At 43.0% G+C, this 23,651-nt stretch overlaps 1 protein-coding gene across 2 annotated transcripts in view; it reads left to right on the forward strand.

The window, feature by feature from the left end:
- Nucleotides 1-22,288, forward strand: part of flrt2 (fibronectin leucine rich transmembrane protein 2) — a 50,586-nt gene extending 28,298 nt beyond the window's left edge. The window contains exons 1-2 of one of the 2 annotated variants that reach the window (XM_042503862.1): nucleotides 16,809-17,319; nucleotides 19,267-22,288. In XM_042503862.1, coding sequence (XP_042359796.1) covers nucleotides 19,691-21,673 — 1,983 coding nt within the window. In that variant the 5' untranslated portion in view covers nucleotides 16,809-17,319; nucleotides 19,267-19,690 and the 3' untranslated portion in view covers nucleotides 21,674-22,288. Of the gene's footprint in view, nucleotides 1-16,808; nucleotides 17,320-19,266 lie in introns of those variants that run through there. The other variant, XM_042503863.1, reaches the window with a different exon arrangement.
- Nucleotides 22,289-23,651: the final 1,363 nt, after the last annotated feature.

The following is a 23,651-nucleotide window of genomic DNA, read 5'->3' on the forward strand; positions in this document are numbered from 1 at the left end:
GTGTATGTGTGTGTGTGTGGGTGGTGGTGTGTGGGAGTGTGGGGGGGGTTGCAGAATAGTAACTGCGGTGTCATAGCGGGGGTTGTGTGGAAATAGCCCCTGGGACTTCAGCGCTGGCTCAGGTCCAGCTCCACTGATACGTTAACAAGAAGAACTTGTTCTTATCAATGGGGTGCTTTATTCCTGCTGTACAACACACACACACACACACACACACACACACACACTCAGAGAGAAACATCAACATATAGAGATAGACAGAAATGCAAACGTTAAAGATTTTAATTAACTCACAGACAAATGCACGTCCACACTGAAACGACAAACAGAAAGAGACAGACGAGCTCAGAAACCAGTTCCAGAGACCAGCAAACACACACACGGCCCACAGCAGGGACACTCAACCTGCTCTGCATGGGGGCCACTTTTACAAAATACAGGAGGCTAGGGGCCAGTCACAGCAGCCCCATACATGTTCTTAGGATTTGAGGGCATTTCTAAGATTATAGGACATTTCTAGGATTTCAGCACATTTCCAGGATTTAAGGACAGTTCTATGATTTTTGGACATTAGGGTCTTAGCTAGGACCTCTGTGGGGGGTGTGGGGGATCCTCCGCTGGCACCTTTGATGAAGCTTCATTTTGATGCTGTTTTCTGCACTCTGGCACCTTATGTATACTAAAAGTACAAAATAATTCCCAGTGTGAATCACTTTATTTTTATTGTGAATTAGAAAGTGTTTGGGGGGCCATCAGGCACACGGGGGCTGAACGCGTCTCCCACACTATGAGCTAAAGGCTACAGGCTAAGCTAAAAACATGACACCAGTGATGGTTTTCAAAACAACTTGGCACGTCGGGGCTTCAGGACACTTGGATTACTTCAGATGAGCAGTACAGAGACATTTTGTGGTTTTATTTTGGAGCTTTTTAATGTTTCAGTCCTGGTCACCATTTGCTTCTATCTTTGGGAGATGAGGTGTTTTGTGAGATATAAAATTTAACCTGACTTTCCATCGGCATCGGGGTGAGGAGATTATGACTGAATTTGAATTTTTTGATGAACTTTTTTCTTAAGCACAGGTGCTAGCATGTCTTCAGAATTTGTCATATAGTCCTTTGACTTGTCCCACATTTCTTGTTTTTTGTTCTCTCTCTGTTCTGGTGTTGAGCCGTTGCTCCAGGTGCCCACAGACAGCAACAGTTCGTCCTTCATTTCTGATTTTCTGTGACTTTGGGAGAATGTCAATACTGATACAACACAGCGACACACACAAAATTTCAAGTTAAATCATTTTACAAATGGACATCTGCACTTATTTTCATTGTCTTTGAATGTAACTGCGCTGCACAAAAACACTCGCTTTGTGTTTAGTCTGAACACACCATAATAGTTTTGGATAAAATCTGTCTGAGTAGACGTGAACAGGAAATCCTTTAGTTTTGTTTTAATTCAAGTCAGCAGCAGTTTGTCATCTCCAAAGAGCACACTTTATTTGTTATGACTGTACTTGTATTCATTCATATATAAAGCTTTAGACATTATTCTTGTCCATGAAAAGAGATTATGTGCAGTATATGAATCAGAAAATGTATGCAGGTTGTTGAAAGTGTAATTTCACTGAAACGTTAGTTGGAGGCTCATAATTACACGTCACTGTGGTCAGTTGAAAGGCCAGTAATTGATTTCTCGGTGTTGGCGCCTGCAGGAGCTAAGAAATGCAAAAACATAATTTTTCCTCAGCTTTTTTTCTGTCTGTGTGGGACCTTTACAGGATTACAAGGACTTGTGTCAAGATTCATTATGACAAACAAATCCTCTTCCTGCACACAGCTCCCACAGCTCCCACTATGCATAACGTTAACATGGCAACCACTCAATGTTGACATGACAACCTGATCGAGCTGCCTGGCAGGACATTGTTGTTGACGTCACTTCGGTCAACATTTATCACTCTTTCAGATTACATCCTTGCGAGCGTTGGTGCCAAAAACGCCGTTAGCGAGTGCTCACTCTGTCCCCGTCCTTTAGTGCTGTTATTCTGGGCAGTGGGTCTTATAAATAACTAATAAAGACTAAAGCTGTGACGCATTCGTCTTAATGCTAGGTGGCATCAGGGACAGGTGCGCCGGCTTATTCTTACCTTTTGTACGACAGCACAATTAATCTGCTTTGTGCCAAGTTAAGAGCAAAGAGTGGACTGTGGAGAGAGACAAATGAAAAACCAAAAGGGAAAGTCATGAATTTTGCAGTGAACTTAAAGCGATGAGCACCTGACCTCGGCCACCTTTACGCTCTCTGCTTCCCCTTTCTTTATTTGTGTTGAGCCATACTCCCTTTGGCAAGACACCCCAGGTGGAAACAGTTTTTGGGTGCATTGATCAATGATTTTGATATTCTCGGCCTTTTTTTTTTAGAAAGAAAACATCCAAAGCACACATGTAGTTTCGTTTAGATATTTGTTTTAAAAACATGCAAATAGTGCATCTGTAATCAGACAATGCATCATTTGCAAATTTAAACTTAAACTTTCAGAAAACTAATCTATTACTGTTAATAATCAACTGGGAAAGTTTCACGATGATATTTATTAGTTAAAATCTTCACCCTACTGTCTTGCTGTAATTTTTGTCTAAAAAAAAAAAAGAGTGGAATTTTACAGTGAAGGCCGTTACACCAAATTTTATTCCTGTTAACATTGTGAAGGTTTTTACATCAGATTTTATTCATAGCTCATTCACAGCCTGATTTATGCTACGTTTTTTTTCCCTGCAAACATGTATACATATAAAAATCTGTAAAATGTTTTATTCTAATATGACACTAAAGTGAACAAGAATTCAAATTAGTGCATATTTCTTTAGATAATATCTCACATTTGCATATTTAAACATAACATTTCTGGAAGCCCGTAACACGAAAGATAATTATCTTTCTTCAAGCAATCAAGGTGAGAAGTTTTATATTCATGCGTCATTATTAAAGCTGATTCTGAAGCACAATTTCACCAGTTCATCTAAACAGGACATTGTGTAAAAGAAGTCATGCACTGTTTGGAAGTCTCAAAAGGTTGACCTTATTTTTGAAATTTTATTTAAACTTTATTCCCGAAGTTTTGACGTTTTTTCTCGACATTGTATTGCAACTTTATTATCGACATAAGCACTTTATCCTCAATATTTAGATTTTATTCTCGACATTATATTTAAAAATTATTGCCACAGTTTCAACTTTTTTCTCGACGCTTTATTTCAACATTATTCTCAACATTTCGACTTTATTCTTGACGTGCATGAGGAATAAAAATCTTCGTCGTTTCAAAAATATTTCTCCTGCCTGGCCCTAATCCTCTCCCGTAGTTTCATGGTTCGTCTTTTGGTGAAAAATTTCTCCCTGTCCACCTGGGGTGTCTGCCCTCCAAAAACAAGCGGAAAGAGTGAAGTCGTCTATTCCCGAAATAGAATCCGAAGGAGGATAGGTGATGAGCGTGAGCTGGAGAGGGGGAAGCGGGGAGATATTAGCCATATGTGATTCATTTACAACAGCATGCTTCAATTAATCTGGGCAGGGTGGCAGGCGCCAGGGTTGGGCCCCATGCCACCTGAGCGAGAGAGAAAGAGCGATCCGCAGCTCGGTGAGCGATGAGCAATGAAAACAGATCCCTCCCAATCGATACGCCTTACATTATCGCTCACACCAAAAAACTCATCCCCTCCTTCTCTTCCTCTGCGGCTGGCTCTCTCCTCCTCTGAGCCTCTTTGTTCGTCCTCCTTCGCGGGACTTAAAGACGAGGCCGTCTGAGCGAGGCGCTCTGATTCATCAGGCGTCCCAGAAGCACCCCGAGAAGAGCTGTAATTCTCATGTAGGCGTCCACCTAGAGACACCCTCGGGATGTTTTGTGAGACTGCTCTCAAACTGGGGCGGCGTGCTGCGGCAGTAAGTGAAAGCAGAGGGGGGGAGGGGGGGGGGGGGGGGCAAACTGGCGAGGGGCAGAAACCACAGTGACCAGATGGAACCGCAGATTGTTTAAAAGGGGCTACTGCCTCAGCAAAACCATATGGGGCAAAAATGCTATTTAGCAGAATCTCATTTATGTTTTTCACGACATGGTGAGCAGCACTGGAGGATCTTGTAAACAAAAGATAAAGCAACGCTGTCGACATGTGATGTGGAAATTAAAAAATAATAATTAAAAAAAACAAAACATCCAGCATCTGCATATCTCTGGGGCATGTGAGGAGTTTCATTTCAACTTGTGAGCAATATTCCCAAAATAAGAGCAAATGAACACTTGCCAGGATTTAATTCCATAAAGCGTCGGGTTACAGCCAAGCTTGCCAAGGCTAATACTGTGATTGTTACCAGAATAAATAAGCTGAAAAATGTTTTGATGATGATGAATTATCCAGAGGAGACAAATGTATATTAAGAATATTAAATTACGACACTTGATAGGAAAAGACAAGCGACGGCATCGGCGTGGCAAAGGATTAAACAGCCTGACAGTGTAATTATATTTTTAGCTGTCTGTTTTGTGGGGCTGGTTTCACCTGCCTTCTGATGTAATCTGGATTTATCCAAATTCCTGCCTCCTGTATCAGGGGGATATTTTTACGGTGAAAGACAAGAGGAGGGCTGAAACAGATAATAACCCCCCTCCAAACACCCGTTACAATGAGTGCTTTCGGCCATATACTGCGAGCGAAAATGTCTCTTTGCTTCCCAGGCAATTAAAACTTTCCATGTGGAATAAAGATTGGCATGGTGTTTAATCTGAGCACGGAGACACAGGAGTATAGAGAGAAAATGAAAACGCTCCCCGCCTCGTCCTCAGAGTCTGTTTTGGTTAATCTAACTCGCTGAATTAAAGAGTGATGATAATAATAATGACGATAATAATTATCTCCTCTTTATTTTTGCTCGGTAAATAAGCCAGAATCATAATATCTGTCTATATGTAACTACTTCATTATGCACTATAAAGTAATTATCTCTAATTAGAATATAGCAATTAATAAGTGTCTCAGGTCATGTGAGTGTAAATTGTTGTGAGACGTTGTGCACTCGGCGCTAATTTGAAACCGCGCGATAATAAATCAGCTGCGGGGAGAAGCTGTCAGGGAGGAGGAGGTTCAGGGGGCCGCGGTGTTTCGGTGTTTCTGGGTTTAGTTAATGAGTCGGAGGGGAAAGCCCAACATAAACACAGACTGTCGTCCAAAGCTCAGGCTGAGCCTTTAAACAGCCGTCCACAGCTGGAAGGGCCCGACCAAACCCAGGTGCACTAAACTGCCGCGTCACTGTTTCAATACGTATACATACTTATTATTTGTTAAAACGAGAAATGATTACTTTGTCATAAATGCTGGCCTTAGGTTTCTGCTAAGCATGAAAATGTACAATATGTGCTATATTATGTCCGAATATTGAAACTGAATGCTTCAACGCTGCTTTCAGGGGCACAAAGAAGCAAAGTTTCTGCTTTTCATGGCGCGATCCCCATTTATATTGATTTTAAACTGCCTGTCAGTAGTTTGTGAGTACTAGTACACAAGTCGCTGAGCTAAGTGTTGTATTTCTGATTAGTGTTTTACTTCTCTCTAGGCTTTTACTACATCGCGTATGGGAGTCTCAAACTTGTTTTTGGTGTGCCTTAATAGTGACAGTAAAGATTTCTAACTATTAATCTACTTGTAATTTGTAGGTTAATAAACAGCTTCTTAGGTTTCGGTTTCATAGCTCATCCAAAAATTGACGGGATGACTCAACGACAGCCGACACAACACTGTGCGACGCAGGACGTCGTGTTACAGCAATTTTCAGCTCTGAAGTAGTGAAATAAGAAAAAGAAAATATAGATTAGAGGAAAATAAATGAAATTTTCTGTGTTAAAAATTGGATTTTCTGTCTCATTTAAATATTTAATCCTCTCGCTTCGGGGACCTTTGGACTAAAGTCAGCAGAAAAATGTGCAGTTTGAGACAAACTTGCTCCTCCACAGTGCTGAGGAATAAACGCAGTGTGCTGTTATAATGTTACAGGTTTACATTTCTGATAATTATTGCTCCACATCGGTCCGGTCATCATCGGGGCTCCTCCATGACGAGTGCTGAATCAGGTCTGGATGTAGGTTTGCTCGCTCACTGGTTTTCTGGCTCACAGATCTACAGTATTTGTACAGTTTAGCCTGGGAGGCAGGAGCGGCCCTGAGCCCCCGTCCACCCACCCAGAAGACTTCCTCTCTGCTCGAGTCAGAAGGGGAAATTTAGCCCAGATGTGACTTCAAACAAAGGAAAAGCTGCAGGGATTGGAGGTGGGATCAGGCCCATCTTTTGCGTGACCCCAAGACCTGCTCCTTCCTGGCATCTGTCTATTTTTCTCCTCTTCTGTTCTTCCCCTTACGAACTCTTGTAAGTTGTCGTCTCGGGGGTCCTTTTAGTTTTACTCCTCAGCAGAGCGGCTGTTTTTCACCACTCGGAGCCGTCTCATTCTTACTTTGGTTGTCTAGTTTCCCAAAATCGGGTATAAGATGAATCCTGTGTAACAGCAAGTTTTCACCAAATATGGTGAAATTCAGAGATTTGTGAAGTTTTTCAAACACCCACACGTTAAAGCTTTTTAACGCTTAAAACATCACAAACACATGAAGTAGTTGACATTTTTCACCCTCGTGTTGTATCTTCTACACATAAATATCTGAGCGAAAGCAGACAACATGATGAGTTCAGTATTTCCAGGAAAAGCTCCAGTGAAGATTAAGATGAGAAATGTTGAGCTATAAAACATGAGCAACAGCATAACGCAGCACGGTCACTTCATACCCACTTTTACCAAAGAAGCTCCAGGATTTTTCCATGACTTTGAGGCAAATTTTAAAGACCGTACCTACCAAACATTTGTATTTATTTTACGGTCTACTTTTGATGTACTGCCACTACAAAAGAACTGTTGGCCGACTCAAAAGTTTTTAATTCCTGAGTAAAATGATTAACAGCACAGAAGTTTGACAGAAGTTGAAGTCAGAGTCCTGCAGTCAGGAGAGGTCGGCCTATTATCAGCACAATGTGCTTCAATTTACCTGAAGTTTGTTTAAGATGGAGCTTTACATTTTTATATAATGCTGGAAAGTTTAATAAATAATTGAATAGTAATAATAATAATTAAATAGTTGAATACCCCTGCTGTAAACCATCTTTAAGGTGATACTGCAATTATTATCATAGATCATCAGACTGATTATTGATAATTAATTAACAGCTCTCACATTAAAGCTCGCTCCAGTGTGGACATCTCCCACAGACCGCTGCAGCGCGGACATTTCCAACAGCCCGCACCAGCATGGACATGTCCAACAGCCTGCTCCAGCGCGGACATCTCCGACAGACCGCTGCAGCGCGGACATGTCCCACTGCTCGCTCCAGTGCAGACATGTCCGACAGCCCGCACCAGTGCGCGGTCATAAAAAATTACACAATTTATCACAGTCAGTAACAGTAAAAACTGAAATTCTTGTTGGATTTTCTGTTCTCAAACACATACTGTGTTATTATCCAGGTTTATGAAACAAAATTCCATGACTTTTTCAAAAACTTTCAGGGTAGATTTAGTTTTCCAAAACTTTTTCAGGCCTGAAAATTGCTATTTGAACGTTCAATGACTTTTCCAGGTTTTTCATGACCATAAAAACCCTGACAGTGAAAAAACAAAGGACTTCTTTTAAGTTTACTGGCACAGGAAGAAACATACAAATAATCTTTTTTCTCATATGAACGAGCAGGCGTGCGGTGACATTGTTCTCTCGTCATTCCTTCTTTTTCTGAACGTCATTAACCCGTTTAGGACCACACAGCGCAAAGATCTGCTCCTGACAAACTGTCTGAAGTCACCGCGGGAAATGAAGGAAATTACTGAAATGAAGTGGAAGTAGATGTTGATTGAAAGTGTAAGTGACAGCTCTTGAGTTTGCCCCAGTCTGTGCCTCTAATGCTTCGCCACCAGATTCAAGCCTGATGTTGCAAAAATATGTACCTGACTCTGCAGCCGTGCACGCAGCGCTGTCAGGCGGCACTGTGGCCCAGCGGGGCTTTGAGCTCGATGATAACGCGCCGATGTTTAGCTGGAACGTTGTTCAACATCATTTCCCATCTTACTTAAACACGCTATAACCTGCACCAAACACAAAGTGCAACAGACAGCTCATGAATTTATTTATTGAATGTGTGCGCCAAATTAAATGGAAATTCATCAAGTAGATGTTGAGAAATTTTTAAATGCAAACTTTGACCTTTTAGTGGTGCTACAGAAAAAGCAGCCCAGTACCCAGAATAAACAGGTAGAATTACACGTTTCTACAAGTGTTCAAGTTATTTGTTTTACATGTATTAAATCAACATTTCTAAATTGACGTACACTAAAAAAAGAACTGTTGACCAACATAAAATAATTACGTTAATCAATAACACATGAACGAATTAAGTTTCCTCATCTCGATTTCCAAGAGGTAGTGCTGATTAAACTCGATAACTTGATTTAAAAATAAATCTTAATTTATTTATGTCTAACCAAAAGAAATCAGTGTAATGCTGGTAATATATATATGAGCTGATGGTGTCATCAGGCAGTGGAGGGGTCACACCCAGATCGTGACAAGTTGTAGACAACAATTAAAGACCAACAAACAACACATTTGGTTGTTTTTCTTAGCAAGGAATGGCAGCATGTCCAGCTATAATTTTGTGTCCGATATCGAGTGTTTTTTTCTAGAATATGGCAGCATTTCCAACTGTAATTGTGCAGTAGATATTGGGTGTTTTTTGTCAGGAAATGTCAGCATTGCCAGCTGCGATTGTGCCAATTGTTCTCATTTTGAAGATGTTGAATACTGACGCTTTGTCAGTGGTTGCGGGTCAGTTTCAAACACCGATGGTAACAATATAAGGAGTAGGAAAGTCAAATCCCATTGGAGCGTAGAGCCAAACCTTGATGTTTTTTTCTAAAACTTACCACATGCTTTTGTTGCCTAATCTTAACCATGTGCTTTTGTTAATGTGTGACACTGGTTGCGGCATCCCAAAACATCAACAGAAGATGCAGAAGGATGCGTAGCGAGTACAATGCAGACGCGGAAGTCCACTGAAAGCGGCGAAATGTGTCAACTCGTGACAACATGTTAATTGTGCAAACAGAAGCAGGTGTTTTTTAGCGCGACACTGGTGGTATTTCATCGTGTTTGTGCCACCAAATGCTGGTGTTTAAAGCCAAAACATCATCTTTCCCTCCTATCCACAACTAAGTGTTTTTGTGCAGAAACATAAAAAATGCAAACATTATTATTGCAACTGGGTTGAGTAAAAGTCAAGGGAACACCAAAGTCATCCTCTGGATGCCATTTATATATGCACCAAATTTCATAGTTATCCATCCAGTAATGGGCAGTTTTGTCAGGTGGTATTTAAAGAGCTCAGAATGAGAGCGAGCTGCAAAAAGATGTTTGTAGTTTGTAGTATGGAGCAAGAAAAATTCATACAGTTCCAAAATGAACAAATTTGTTTTTTTCAGTGTTCAGACATTAAATTAAACAGTTTTATACTTCTTCACACTTTTTTGACTATTAAAAATAAACCCATTGTCCACATATGAGGACATCACTTCTTCAAAAATTACAGACTGTTCAAGGACAATGTTTATTTTTTGTAAACCTGATCAGGTTCCTCTCATCCCCCATAGCTGGGAGAAATTAAAAATGCATACCAAACAAAAACAGAGGTTTCAGGAGGTTAGGTGAAAAAGAGAAGCATCCAGATTACGTGTCTTATGTTTGGTATATCTACTGTATATTTAAGGTTTGCACAAATGCACAGAAGTATTTCAGTCTACACCCTCACTGGAATCTCAAAGTGGAAATTCCCCTCCTCCGCCTCGCACAGAGACCTTCCCAGAGTTTTGGCGTGGCGTATTTACTCTGCACGCTTGTGTACCTTGATAAAAGTGCAGATACACATGACCTCCGAGCACATCAAAGCCCGCTCTGTCCATCTGCTCCTGTGCAGGCCCTAAACACTGCTAAAGGAGGGACGAGGGGAAGAAAGAAAAAAAACGTCCACTCAGATATGCAGATATGTTTATCCCTCGGTTATATTCATTCTCGTCCCCGGAGACGTCATTAGCTTATCACATTCCTCCCTGCATGAATTTACATCTGGATACCGAAAGGCACTTCAAAGGTGCCAACAACATCAGTGTCTAAAAACCTCCCCGCAAGTATTGGCAGGATTTTTGAAAAAACTAACCGTGGCAAAAAAACACAGTAACACTGCAAATCGCAGAAAGCCGTGATATAATCAGGCCTTTCCCTCGAGACTTCAGTGGCTTAAAGAAAAATATGCTGATAATGTTTAGAGTGGGCGATCAATGCGTTCATTAATTTCTAAGGCGATGTAATTATGTTTACCCCCGTCGATTATCAATCTGCATGCATCTAATGTCACAGCGGGGCTCCCAGAAGAGAGTGGAGCGTTTTCACAGCCGAGGAAACGAGTCAGCCAACAACACACTGTACACTTTACTCGAGGAGCGAGCTGAGAGGAGGCGAGGGAGCCGGAGGTTTGCTCCAACTCCTCAGCCCCTGCAGACCAAAAATCTCTTCTTTTTCTTCCACTTTAAGACTTTTTTTCTGTGCAAACATGTCATGACTGGCAGACACTGAAAATTTAAATATACAGGACAAACGCAACAAATGCATGTTGTAAGAGGACGTGGTATCTCCCAAATGAAGCCCTAATTAGATTAAACAACATTTAGCTCCCAACTGTCCGTCCTTGTTAAAGTCAAACTAATCGACCCGACTGTCACGTAAGAAACTCAGTACAGCAGCGCTCTGTCGAAACCTTCATAATGTCACATGTAGGGATGTCACTTTTAGTTAATTTGGCTTCTGATTGCCCGACACCCTTCAACTGGTACCTAACCGGCTAATTTTTAAGCAAAAAACAAAAGAAGACTCACAACCTACCTTTTTAGTTTGGCTTTTAATTGAATTTATTCATACATCTTAGCCTGTTTTGCTAGATGTGATATTATTGTGATTGTATTGTTTTTAACATTTTTATATATTATTTGCTCCTTTTCTTAGATGGATTCCTCTTTTTTTTAAATTTTTTTTACATTTTATCAACTATGAAGAGTATTTTATTTATTTGTGGATTTATTTATTTTACTTATTATTTTTATTATGTTTATTTATTTTTATCTTTTATCTATAGGTTTTTATCCTGCCTCTGGTGTTTCCTCACTGCCTGGTTTCTCTTTAGGTTTTATCGTGTGAAGCAGCACTGAGTCCGGCGCTGCATTGACTCTGAGTTTTAGCGCCACATTTCAAAGTGTTGTCTATTTAGAAGTGATTAGATTTTAGAGTTTTATGATGTAAATGTCTCGACTTTTTTTTTGGTTAGTTGTACTGACAACCAGCCGGCTGGCCGCGTTACCCTGAGGTAACATAGCGCTGCTGCTCATCCGACAACACATGCAAACACTGACAAAAGCTTTAAATGGAAAAGCGAAAAAGCTGAAAAGATAAAACACAACTTCAAACCGACAAAATATCCGCATCATCTGTGGTCAGTGTTCTACATAAATTGACATTTGTATTAGATCACCCGAAGATACAACCTAAATTCAACCAAATATCAACATTAGAGGAAGATGGTGTCCAGCTGCGGCGCCAAAATAAGGCTTTCTTATACAGTGAAAAGATGCAAAGCAACAAAATAGTTAGTTAATGTGGCGTTATGTGCATTCAAATTTTATACAATATTTGCTTGAAAGATGCAGAGACATTTTTAGAGGAGTGAAATTGTCGTGCTGCTGAAGGCCGACGAGGTTCGATCAGGGCGATTTCACGAGCAGCGAAGGCAGCGCTCTCACATGAGCATGTGAATTACAGGGCGGCAGAGTGAAAGCAGTGTCCTGACTGAATGCTGCCCTGTGCTAATGCCAGGCTGTAAAAACACTGAGTTGACAACAAGCAAGCCCCTGTAGTTCTGCTGAGGGAGGGACGGGGGAGAGCGAGAGGCGGGGGGGAGGAGAGGGGAGGAGGAGGGGGGGGAGGGGGGGAGGAGAGGGGGGAGGTAGAGGGCAGGGAGAGAGGATTACTGCTGTTTCTGACATGTGGCTGCCATGTCCTCCGTGATTAAAACCTCAGATAACTGCTTGATAACGTTTAATTGTGAAGATCGGTGGAGGATGATTTGTTCATTTTGACGTGAGCGAAACCTCAACTGGGATAAATTATAAAGCTTAACCCTTTGAAACCTGCAGCGACATCACTTTACTTATGATGATTTCAGATGTCTTTCACAACAATTTAACCCCTGAACCCGGAGTAACTTTTCTTTCAAAAACATGGAAAATTAGTAACAGTGGTAACAGATGTTTTACAATTAGCAAGGAATAAGTAGATTTAGAAAATACCTTTCAAAAAGTTAGGGAAAATTTAAAGGGAAAAACTGTATAAATTAGTAGAATTATATTTTTTAAATTATGGTAAAAATTATTTAAATTTTTAATTTTAATTTTAACTTTTTTCCAGGTCTTTTTTTTACCTTTTTAAAACTTTTTTTTATTATTTAATTTTTTTAATTAATTTATTTATTTTTTACTAATTTTCGGATAATTTTGTTGTACTTTTTACTCATTTCTTAATAATTTTGGGGTCATTTCTTTTTCATTGTTCATTGCCTTCTTCACATGGTTTTAAAAGAAATCAAGCCAAATTTTCTTGGGTTTCAGAGTTAAAATCAGTCAGATTCAGAAATCCAAAGTCGTTTTTGATCTACTGGAATCAACCTGTTTTACACGTAACTCCTGCTCAGTTATTCTGCACGACAACAATGAACAAAATCGAATTAATGCTCCTGATAATGGCCGCAGCATATTTGCCTTAAGGCCGTTCTTTCGCCCATTTAAGTGTCTGTCATTTTATTCCCATTTGCGTGCTAGAAAGAGACGTCGAATAATGCAGCGCCGACCAAGACCAGAGCGCACGGCTGCAAAACATGTCCATCAAGGAGAAAATAAAAATAGGCTGTTTCCTCTAAATTCACTCAATCAATAATTCATGACGCGCACAGAAGCTTGATTTATGAAGGAATTAAATGTTGTGGACTGGGCCTCGCAGCAGCCGTCCATCTCGGGGACGTGGCAGCCGAAATTAAACATGAAAGGCAAACACTGAGAACAACCACATCATCTCGCCCAGAGTGGACGTATTAGAGGACTGCGGCGGCACGAGTGCCGGTCGGCTTGATTGGACAGAATGACACTGGTGATTTGAGTGGGGGCCGTGTAATTTGTTTGAGAGTTTTCGTGAGTTATCTCCGCTGAGTGGGTAAAAGAGCCACGTTAATACTGTTTGACAAACTGAAGGCCGGGATCAAAGGAGAACGTGCACCTGCTGACCCGCTAGGATCACGTGACCGCCGTGTGCCTCTCTGACCCCGGCTTTCACTATAAACATGGAAAACATAGAAGGTGACAGCTTTAGTGTTTTTTAAGGCGAACCCAAATCTAAATCCTGTCTTTTGTCAGGTGCGTTTATTTCCTGTGTAGAGGGATATAAATTCTAATGACACCGAGGCTGTTGTCCATATTGTTCTGTTTTAAAAGGATTAAACTGTCCAGAAGTTATTTGTAGAAACAGTTTTAAGCATCTGGTCGGGCTTTCAAGTGGCAACTTTGATAGCCAGCATTCCTTGGAGACACATCCTGTCGTACTATCAGCTGTTTCTCTAACACTTAATATTTGGCCCAACCAAATCGCCAGAATAAGTGATGACATCGTACGCTTCTGCAAACCACACATACAACAGCCCAACACGCTCTCATCCCAACTCGTCACGTGGTGACAGGTTTTACGTTCACATGAGGTGGTATTTCAGGCGATTCCAAAAAGCCATACTTAACAAAACTGCAATGGAAACACTTTTTAGTCTTTTCTAGGTCACGTGATGCTGTGTCTATGAGCTTGTCAGTAGGAACTGGCTCCCTCATGATGCAGCAGGAGCTACAAGAGCTGTTATTGCATCACATAACTCTGAGAAAGTGGAGCGGATCATCGGGAAGTTTTGAATCCACAATTCCTCTGTGAAATCGTGGACTACATCTCCCAGAAATCCCTCATACGTGGACGCTCCTGCATATAAGGGGCTCGCCTTTCCATCATGGCTCCATAACACGCCTACGTGGCCTTGGATTGGAAATAATGACGGCTAGTGCGGTGCTGCAATAGAAATAAAGCTGCTAATGTTTTAAACATCCATCGCCATGGTTACTGGGATGTTATCGCCAGAGGAGAAGTCGCACAACATCCCTCAGTGGAAACACTGTCATCTCACAATTGCGTTTCATCAAAATTTCGAAAATATTGCTTAACTTTTGTTAAAATCTTTAATGGAAAATGGCCTTCAGTCTCTAACATTTAACATTTGGCGCATCCAAATCGCCAGAATAAGTGTTGGCATTGTGTGTTTCTGCAAACAACACATACCACAGCCCAACACGTCACATGGTGACGCTCTGTCAGTGACCTTCTGTGTCAGCTGTTTACGCTCCAGGATGTTGTTACCGTGATGTCAACAAATGCACATGATAGGATCACGCAGCATGTGGTTATGTTTACATGGCAACACATGGCAACCAACGGCGACTGTCGCTGCGGTGAGCTTTAGGCAAAAGAGGCACATGGTGAGGTCACTGTGATCTCAGGTGATGCTGCCTGTGTGCGTTGCATGTGGGCGCGCCCAGTGCCGTCCTGCCGGCGTGTAATGACACAGACAACTGTCGTCACTATTGCAAGACAATGGCGAATGATAAAATGTAGTTTACTGATAGGTAAGCACAAGGAAAAGAAAGCTTTTAAATTCCTCAAAGTGACTCTGTAACTCTACGTGAAGTTTCGTGATGTCAGCCACCGTACGCTAACAGTCAAACCTCAAAGCAAAGAAAAGTGACTGACTTCAGCTCGCTCTGGCAGTAAATCAATACGAGATCAATACTATGAAATGAGACTAGATACTGTCTTTTGGATATTGATATTCTACAGTTCTACAATTTCATTTAGCAGACGCTTTTATATCATAAGTGTTGTGTTTATTTTAAGGAATGTACTTTTCTGAATTTACCGTTCTGGCTTTTCTTTTGTCTTTACACTCAGTCATTATATCCACGTTACTGATGATTATTTAGCAAAAAATCACATTGTGGAGCTTAAATATTTTGTGAAAGCACCAACAGTCAACACTAAGATATCACCGTAATATCGATATGGCGGCACTTGGGGAAAAATAGTTTTGTCGTATCATTTCATCGTTTTCATTCTCAGCTCAACTTTAATCTCCAAAATGTGCGTGTGCGTCTTTAAATATTTAAAGGTAATCTAAAAGGACGCACGTGTTAGTTTTCCGATGTGTGAAAGAATGAGTTCAGGCCATTGAAGAGTACGACGTCAGTGTGTGTGCAGGCGGTGTGTGTGTGTGTGTGTGTGTGTGTGTGTGTGTGTGTGTGTGTGTGTGTGTGTGTGTGAGTGACTCTCGGAGTGTGGGCGCAGTGCTGAATCAGTACTAGAAGCAGTGTAGTCAGATGAAATGAGTTTGGCTGTGTCTAAATGCTTCAAATCACTGAAGAAAGTCCGGGAAGTGTGCTTTTCACTCGGGGCTAATTATCCCACTGTAATTAAAAAGGAACCGAGGTTAGTGGTCCTTAAAGAAGAAATCTAACTGCAGACCTACAAATATGCCAACTAAACTATAGCTAATAAGGTCCTGCAGGGACACCGTGTGACACAGTGGCATCGTTCGGCCTGGGCGTCGGAGGCGTTAGCTCCAAATGTTTTTCAGATAACCCCGGATCTCTATATATAATTTTTAAAATTAAAAAAAGCCTAAGGGACTGTTCTTTGTTTAACAGAGGAGGGCTCTGTCTTTGTTTCTACCCTCCCCAAAGTTACAATTATTTTTCCTTGAGCCTTCCTGTGAAGTTCCTGGAAAATGCATGATGAGCAACGCAATTTTTTTTTTTTTTTTTTTTTTGGATTGCCTGCAGGTTTGTTGGCCATGTTTGCTTTAAAAATCCCCCCAAAAGGTTTTTAGCGATAAAGAATCACCAAAAGTTTTTTTAAAAATCCCAAAAAAAAATTTGAAGGAAAAAAAAACACCAAAAATTTTACAAGAAAAAAAAAAGTCAAAAAAAACTTTAAAAGAGAAAAAAGTGAAAAAAACATTTTAAAAAATACTAAAAGATTAAAAAAAAATGCCAAAAGGTTTAATAGGAAGACATGTTTCCTTTTAACAAATGTTGGCCTTTTTTTTTTTTTTTTGCATAAGACCAGGTTTAGCCCCCAGTGTCCTCAAATCCTAGCAACGCCCCTGGAGTGACTCTAAATACACATACTAGATACATATCACACTGTCGGTAAATTACAGGACTCTGTGTCCTGGAGTGATTTTTCATTGAGCTGTGACTCGGAGGCGAATTCCTGGATTTTGGTGATTAAAATGCAAATAAGAGCTCAGGCGGGTTAAAGGTAGGCCGGCAAATAACATGTGGGGATAAAGAGTGTTGAGAGACAAACTATTTTCTGCAGTGTGAGGGCAGCAGGGAGGATCTGTGGCTTAGAGCCATCACGGAGCTGCTGGAGGAGATGCATTCTTTATTCTGAGGAGGAGGAGGAGGAGGGGGAGGGGGAGGAAGAGAGGGGGAGGGAGAGAGAGAGAGAGAGAGAGAGAGAGGTGAGCAGAGCACACACGTCGCACTATCAACTGAATCCATCTAAGAAAACAACTCCTCGCAGGGAGTCCGGGCTCTGAGCTGCGGAGACACTGAAGGCAAGTTTGCGCTCCCCGTTAAACGGCGCACCGGAGCGGACCGGACGGACGAACGCAGCTGGCCGTCATGGCCCGTGGCGGACACTTGGGCGAGTGCGTCCTCACCGAGTGTGGAAGGGGAGAGGTGGGCGCCGCGATCACCCTGCCGCCGCTGTCTTTGCGCCGCTGCTGCTGCTGCTGCGGACGGTGTTGAGTTAACGCGGAGGAGCTGAAGGGAACGAACACAGACCAAAAAAAAAAAAAAAAAGTGCGGACAGCGGTGAGGACAACCGAGCGGGACCCATGCAGGGAAATATGCTGTTCCGTACAATCACCGGGCTGCTGATCGGAACCGACTGTTACCGAACGGACCTTTACGCACGGTCGTACAGCGGGACCGCATGAAGGACGGAGGCGCGGGGGAAAAGTTGAACGGGTTTTGTGATGGATAAATGCTCGCCAAAGGTACAGTGGATGTTCTCTGTCAGATAGTTGTTCGAAAAATGTGGAGAAAAAAAAACGGAGTTGATTCTTTTCCAGTTAAATAAAACGCAGGATGTATCTTTGTTTTCACCTCTGAAATCTCCGAGCATCCTGCAAGCGAACGCGGTCTCAAACTGGCATTAATTCACCAATCCACAATCACTTTTTATGATTAATTAAAACCGTTTTTTGTGGGTTAATCCGATGTTTCGTCGAGTTAAAGATTGGCGCACTACAAAGCGCACCGCTCCTCATTTTCACCCAGGAGAAAACCTGACTTTTTTTTCTTTTTTGTGTGTGTAAAGGAGGGAGGGGGGCTTTCACTCTCAATGCACTGCACGGTTTTCAATTCCCCCCTTTGAAATAATTCATTCAGATGAACAGCGCTCACTGGGCAGCCTTTGAAGTACACCTGATCCGCCTCTTATCGCCTCCTAAATACCCTCTCCGTTTTTAAACTTTTAATTGCGTTTTTGTCGCTAAATCCAGTTCTAATCGGATTGTCCTGGCCACATATCACAGCGATCATCTGGCGCGGAGAAACTGTGAAGTCGCTCGGCTGGAAATTAAATCAAAAAGAAAGAAAAGTCCATCACTCCGATGTGTCCACCGTTTATCAGCTCCAACTTCCTGCGCACCTTCTTTTTCTCTTTAGATCCTTGGTGTTATTTACGCAGCTATAATAATAATCTTGATGCTGCTGCCTTCTGCTGTTGATTCTGTGTGCTGTGGCAGCACATTTTTATCGCCTCATGTGGTTGCTTCTATACCCCCCAAGCTTATTTGATTAAATTTAGCTCTTTCAATTTAGAAAAGTAGATCACAGATGTGTGTCAAAGGATTGTTTCTGCAGCTCCGCCACAAAGCATGCACGCAGGCAACAAACAGAGCAGAGAAAGCAAAACGTTGGCTTTATTTTAGTATTTATTTTATCATTTTGTCCCTTTTTTGGCAGGATATAGCTCCCTTGGCATGGCTGAAATTTTGTTTAAAAAATGGAAAGGATTGTAATAATTTTCTTCCTCCTGCTGCTCCTTGACAATCTCATGGCCGCTCCTGTGCTTAACATTCAACCCACCGTCCCCATTATTGTGTCATCCAACTCCAGCTCCAGTTAAGCTGAGAGCCACCGACGATGACAACCGGTATCTTTCAATCATGTGCGAGGGAGAGAAAATGTTTGATGGCTCATAAAACTTGGAATAATGGATCTTTGGGTCTACTGTAATCCAGCGGCCTTGTGCTTTACCACAAGCCGTGTTGAAAAACAGCCTGTATCGATCATTTATTGCAGGTGGAGGGATTAAATTATTTTCCAATCCCATTTCGGTTGACAGCTCGTGTATGTCACCGTGCTGAGAGGAGGAGCGAGGGTCTCTATTCCTCGACTGCCTTTTTTTTTTTTTTTTTTTTTGCAATTCTTGACTCCTCGCAGCCTTAAATCCTGAGCTGGGGCGATGGCGTGCTCAGGGCCTACAAACGAGCTCCTCCTCAGGCCATCGGCAAAAAACAGGCGCCTGTGTTTACTGTAAGCACTCGTGTGTTTACTCGTGTACCTCTGCCCACAGTGTCCGCTCAGGCAGAGAAAGGAAGAAAAAAAGCACACTTGTGTTCCTGTTTTCTGTTTTTTTCTCCCCATAAAGAGGTGATGCCTTCATCATCTCCTTTTAGCATGTTTTCCATGATGTGCGTGTCCTTGCAGTGCCTCCTTTGATAGAGCGGACGGGATAAAAGCCGCCTTTATGTCTGTTAAACCGGATGTGCAAGAGCTGTTCTGAATATTTATCAGATTCTCTCTTTTTTTGGTGCATAATATGTTGTGTGCATGTTTTTATGTCAAATAGAGGCCGAGGAAGAGAGGGCCCCTTCTCTCCGAGAACAAGCCACCCCCGAAATATTCTAATCCAGCGATTCGTTGTTTTCCCACAGGTCTGTGGATCCAAATGTCACCCCCCCTGGACTCTGCCCTGGTCGGGGACCGGCTGCGTGTGACGGACAGGCGAGTAGAGCCTGCGGTGGCTCTCTTACTGCGCGGCTTTAAATTGGCCCTGGCTGAGCTCTGCATGGAGCAGCGAGTGAAGAGTCCGGCTACGGTCTGATGTCTCAGCATGGATGGAGTCAGTCAGAGGACTGGCCACCACTAATGAGACCATCGCTCTTCAGCTGAGGACTAGCATTTACAGGATTACTCCCACGGCTTCCTGCTAACTGCATCATTACCAAGCTAGTTGGACCTTTCGTGGCTCTGGTTTTTGGTGGATATATACGTCATTCTGATTTTCATATTACTCCCTTTTCAGTTTTTCTTTGTCTTTTTTTTTTGGTTTCCCTTTTCCTGTTTTGGTTTTCCACTATGGAGTTTCTGGCCAGACCTTGGAATAAAGATTGGGCTTCATTCTTGCAGTTTTGGTTGACTGTCATCCTGAGCCTCCAAATGCAGTTCAGCCCGGGCGCCTCTTGCCCGGAGGAGTGTCGTTGTGACAAAACGTTTGTGTACTGCAACGAGCGCAGCCTGACATCAGTGCCTCTGGGGATACAGGAGGGCTACACGGTCCTCTACCTTCACAACAACCAGATCAACAATGCTGGCTTCCCTGTGGAGCTTCACAACGTGGCCTCTGTGGAGACCGTGTTTCTCTACGGCAACCAGCTGGATGAGTTCCCCGTCAATCTGCCCAAAAACACCAGAGTCCTGCACCTCCAGGAGAACAATATCCAGACCATCTCCAGAGCGGCCCTGGCGCAGCTCACTCGACTGGAGGAGCTGCACCTGGATGATAACTCCATCTCCACGGTGGGGGTGGAGGAAGGGGCCTTCAGGGAGGCGGTGAGCCTCAAACTCCTCTTCCTCACCAAGAACCACTTAAGCAGCGTTCCCATCGGCCTCCCGGAGGACCTGAAGGAGCTGCGGTTGGATGAGAACCGCATCGCTCATATAGCAGAGGAGGCCTTCCAGAATGTGACACGCCTGCAGCGCCTCCTGCTGGACGGGAACCTGCTGACGGATGAGGGCATCGCGCCGGGGACCTTCCAGGACCTGGCGACCCTCCGTGAGCTGGCCCTGGCCCGTAACTCACTCACCTTCCCCCCTCCGCTCCTCCCGAGCCAGTCGCTGGTCAAACTCAGCCTGCAGGAGAACCAGATCAACCAGATCCCTGTGGCGGCCTTTGCTGACCTCAACAGGCTGGAAAAACTGGATATCTCCAGCAACCAGCTGCAGACGCTGACGCAGGGCGTGTTCGACGGCCTGTCGAGCCTGAAGCATCTCGTGGTGCGGAACAACCCGTGGCGTTGCGATTGCGCCGTGAAGTGGGTGGTGGTGTGGCTCAAGTCTTTGCCGCCCTCCATAAACGCCCGCGGCTTCACGTGCCTGAGTCCGGACAAGGTGCGCGGCATGGCAATCAGAGAGCTCACGCTGGATATTATCGAGTGCCCCGTGGACGCCGACCAGCTGCCCTGGCCCACGCTCCGCTCCACTCCCCCTCCCCCACCCACAACCACCCCTATCACCACCATGATCTCCACCCTCATCACCACATCCATCCCGTACTACTTTGACTCACCCTCCCCTCCCTTACCCCCAATCCATCACAACCCTCCTGGGCCTCTTCCGCCTTACGAGGACCCCCTTCAGATCTCCTTCCACGTGGTCAACTCCACCAGTATCGAGGTGAGCTGGGCTTCCTACTTCACCGTCACCGCCTACAAGGTCACTTGGGTCAAAAGGGGCCAAAGCCAAATAAACGAAGGGATGCGGGAGAGGACGGTGAGCGGGGACCGGCGGCAGATCAGCCTCACCAACCTGGAGCCCCGGTCCGTGTATCGGATCTGCGTGCACGTCTTGGACACCCTTAACTCCTACCGTCCCGGAGAGGATACTATATGCTCTGAGGCCAGGACCAAGGCTGTTGCGTCTACGAAGCCTCCCGGTAGAGAGCAGGCTCCTCAGGAGAGCATCAACTCCACGCTGCTAATGGCTGGGATCATAGGCGGGGCGGTGCTCATCGTCCTGGTGACGCTGCTCAGCTTGTTCTGCTGGCACATGCACAGGAAGAGCCGGTCGTCTTCGACCAAGTGGAAATACAACCGGGGCAGGAGAAAAGACGACTACGGCGAGGCCGGGACCAAGAAGGATAACTCCATTCTGGAGATGACTGAGACCAGTTTCCAGATTGTGGCGCTGAACAATGAGCAGCTGCTGAAGGGAGATTTCCGCATTCAGCCCATCTACACGCCCAACGGGGGCATTGGATTTAGAGACTGTCACCTCAGTAACAACAGCATAGCCTACTGCAAGAGCAGCAACGTGCCCAGTACAGAGTTCTGCCACACGTGATGCGGCGGCACATAGTAGAGCGGCATTCACACACACACACATACCGAAAAAACACTAATGCATAAATACACATTTGTGAAGAAAAACATAGTGAAATATAACTGTACTATATATATTTCCAAGTTCTGTCTACAATGTAATTTATACTGTGGATAATAATGTGGGATTCTCTGCTATCTTTTTTATCTTAGAAGAAGAGATACAAGTGTTTCTTTTTTTTATAACCAGCAGGGTTTTGAACGTTGTTTTAATGGTCAGTACTGTACACGAACACGGATTTGTACAATCACGGCACCCTGGGTGTAGCTTCTGACGGACGCCGTCAGCCGTGGAAATGTTGGGGCGCTTTAAGAGGGCTGGGATCCTTTGCTAACCACAGAAGCAAAAAAATAATAATAATATGGCCTCTTTTTTTTTTTTTTTTGGCTCTTTGAAATCCTGCGAGCTACAACAGAACGGTAGTAAAGACAACACAGCACAGGGGAAATCCAAACACTGCTGATTAGTGGAAATACAGCACTGGTTCACTGCTGGTGAAAAAAGAAGTGCACTTTTTTATTAACCCTTTGAAAACTGGAGCAACGTAGCTTTTCTTGTGCTGATTTCAGATGCTTTTGACGAATATTTCAACCTTTGAAATCTGAGCAATTTGGTGCAATTTCTCCCAAAAAATGAGAAAAAAAGAAATAATAAAAAAAAATTTAAAGTAGGGAAAAATCTCTAGGGCAAAACAAAATGGTTCACTACTATAATCACAGATTTAATATTATATGATATAATAAGTATATTTTTAAAGTCATTTCCTTATTTGTTTTTCAAAACTTTTTTCTTTTAGCTCTTTGAAACTTGGTTTGACACAGGGTGTTTTTTGGGTCTTTAGATGCCGTCAGATGTCTGACCCTTTAGAAGCAAATGTGATATTTTTCTGAAATGTGGAAAATGTAATGCCAACTCGACAAGAAATGTCCCAAAATTTCAAAGAAACGAGAACAAAGACAAAGAAAATTACCCAAAAATAAGTTTTAAAAAGAGGTGACAATTATTCTAAAATTATTGAAAAACTACCGAAAAAATGTCCACAAAACTGCATTTATAATCAACATTTTTATATGTTCAAAATTATGATTTTTTAGTCATCTCCTTGTTTGCTTGTTTTATTTTTTGCTTATTTTCAGGTAATTTTCTTGTAACTTTCTTGGTCCATGTGTTGATAAGTCGCTCACTGCTTTCTTCCCATGTTTTTGCTCAGGTTTCAAAGGGTTAACTGATATTTTCAGATAGTTTTATTGTACTTTTCACTAATGTCTTGCTCATTTCTCCCTCTTTCATTGCACACTGTCGTCTTGCCACATTTTTTTTGAGCGAAATCAGCCAGTTTGCTCTGGTTTTAAAGGGTTAATTAATGCAGGCAGGATATGAGCAGAGGTGGTGATCAGGTCGTGTAGCGAGGATGTCACCGGCGCTGTTAGGAGCGAGATTTCCCAAAAGCGCCTTCACACTGAGCATCTTTGTTCAGCTGGGAACAAAGATGGGCTCAGTCAGGAGACACTTTTTTTTCTGAAAAACTCTGCAAAAACGGGGCGTGTCACTTCCAGCACATTTTTGCAGCGAGGAGGGAGGTGCAATTATTAAAGGAACAGAGGATTATTGTCCCTAATGAGGCGCATGGATGTGCTGAGACTCGTAGATCCTTTTTGAGGGAAATTTGTTCTGCTTATTTTCTCTCAGCCGTTTGGGCGCCACAAGGGGGCAGCTTCCCTCAGCGTCGTGTGTGGGACAGGAAGTCAGACTGAGAGGGGGGGAGAAAAAAAGCTGCATAGATCATTTTACCTCCACCGTCCCCCCCGGAGTCCATTACCCAGACGACATTACTCATGCTCAGACAGTATTGTTTGGAGTATTATTGCTCATCGAGCTACTTAATGATGTGGAATCATTTAAAACTAACAGTGTTTTCTGTGTTTGGTGGTTAAATGAT

The sequence above is a fragment of the Plectropomus leopardus genome, chromosome 16 (assembly GCF_008729295.1).
Source record: "Plectropomus leopardus isolate mb chromosome 16, YSFRI_Pleo_2.0, whole genome shotgun sequence".
Taxonomy (NCBI): domain Eukaryota; kingdom Metazoa; phylum Chordata; class Actinopteri; order Perciformes; family Serranidae; genus Plectropomus; species Plectropomus leopardus.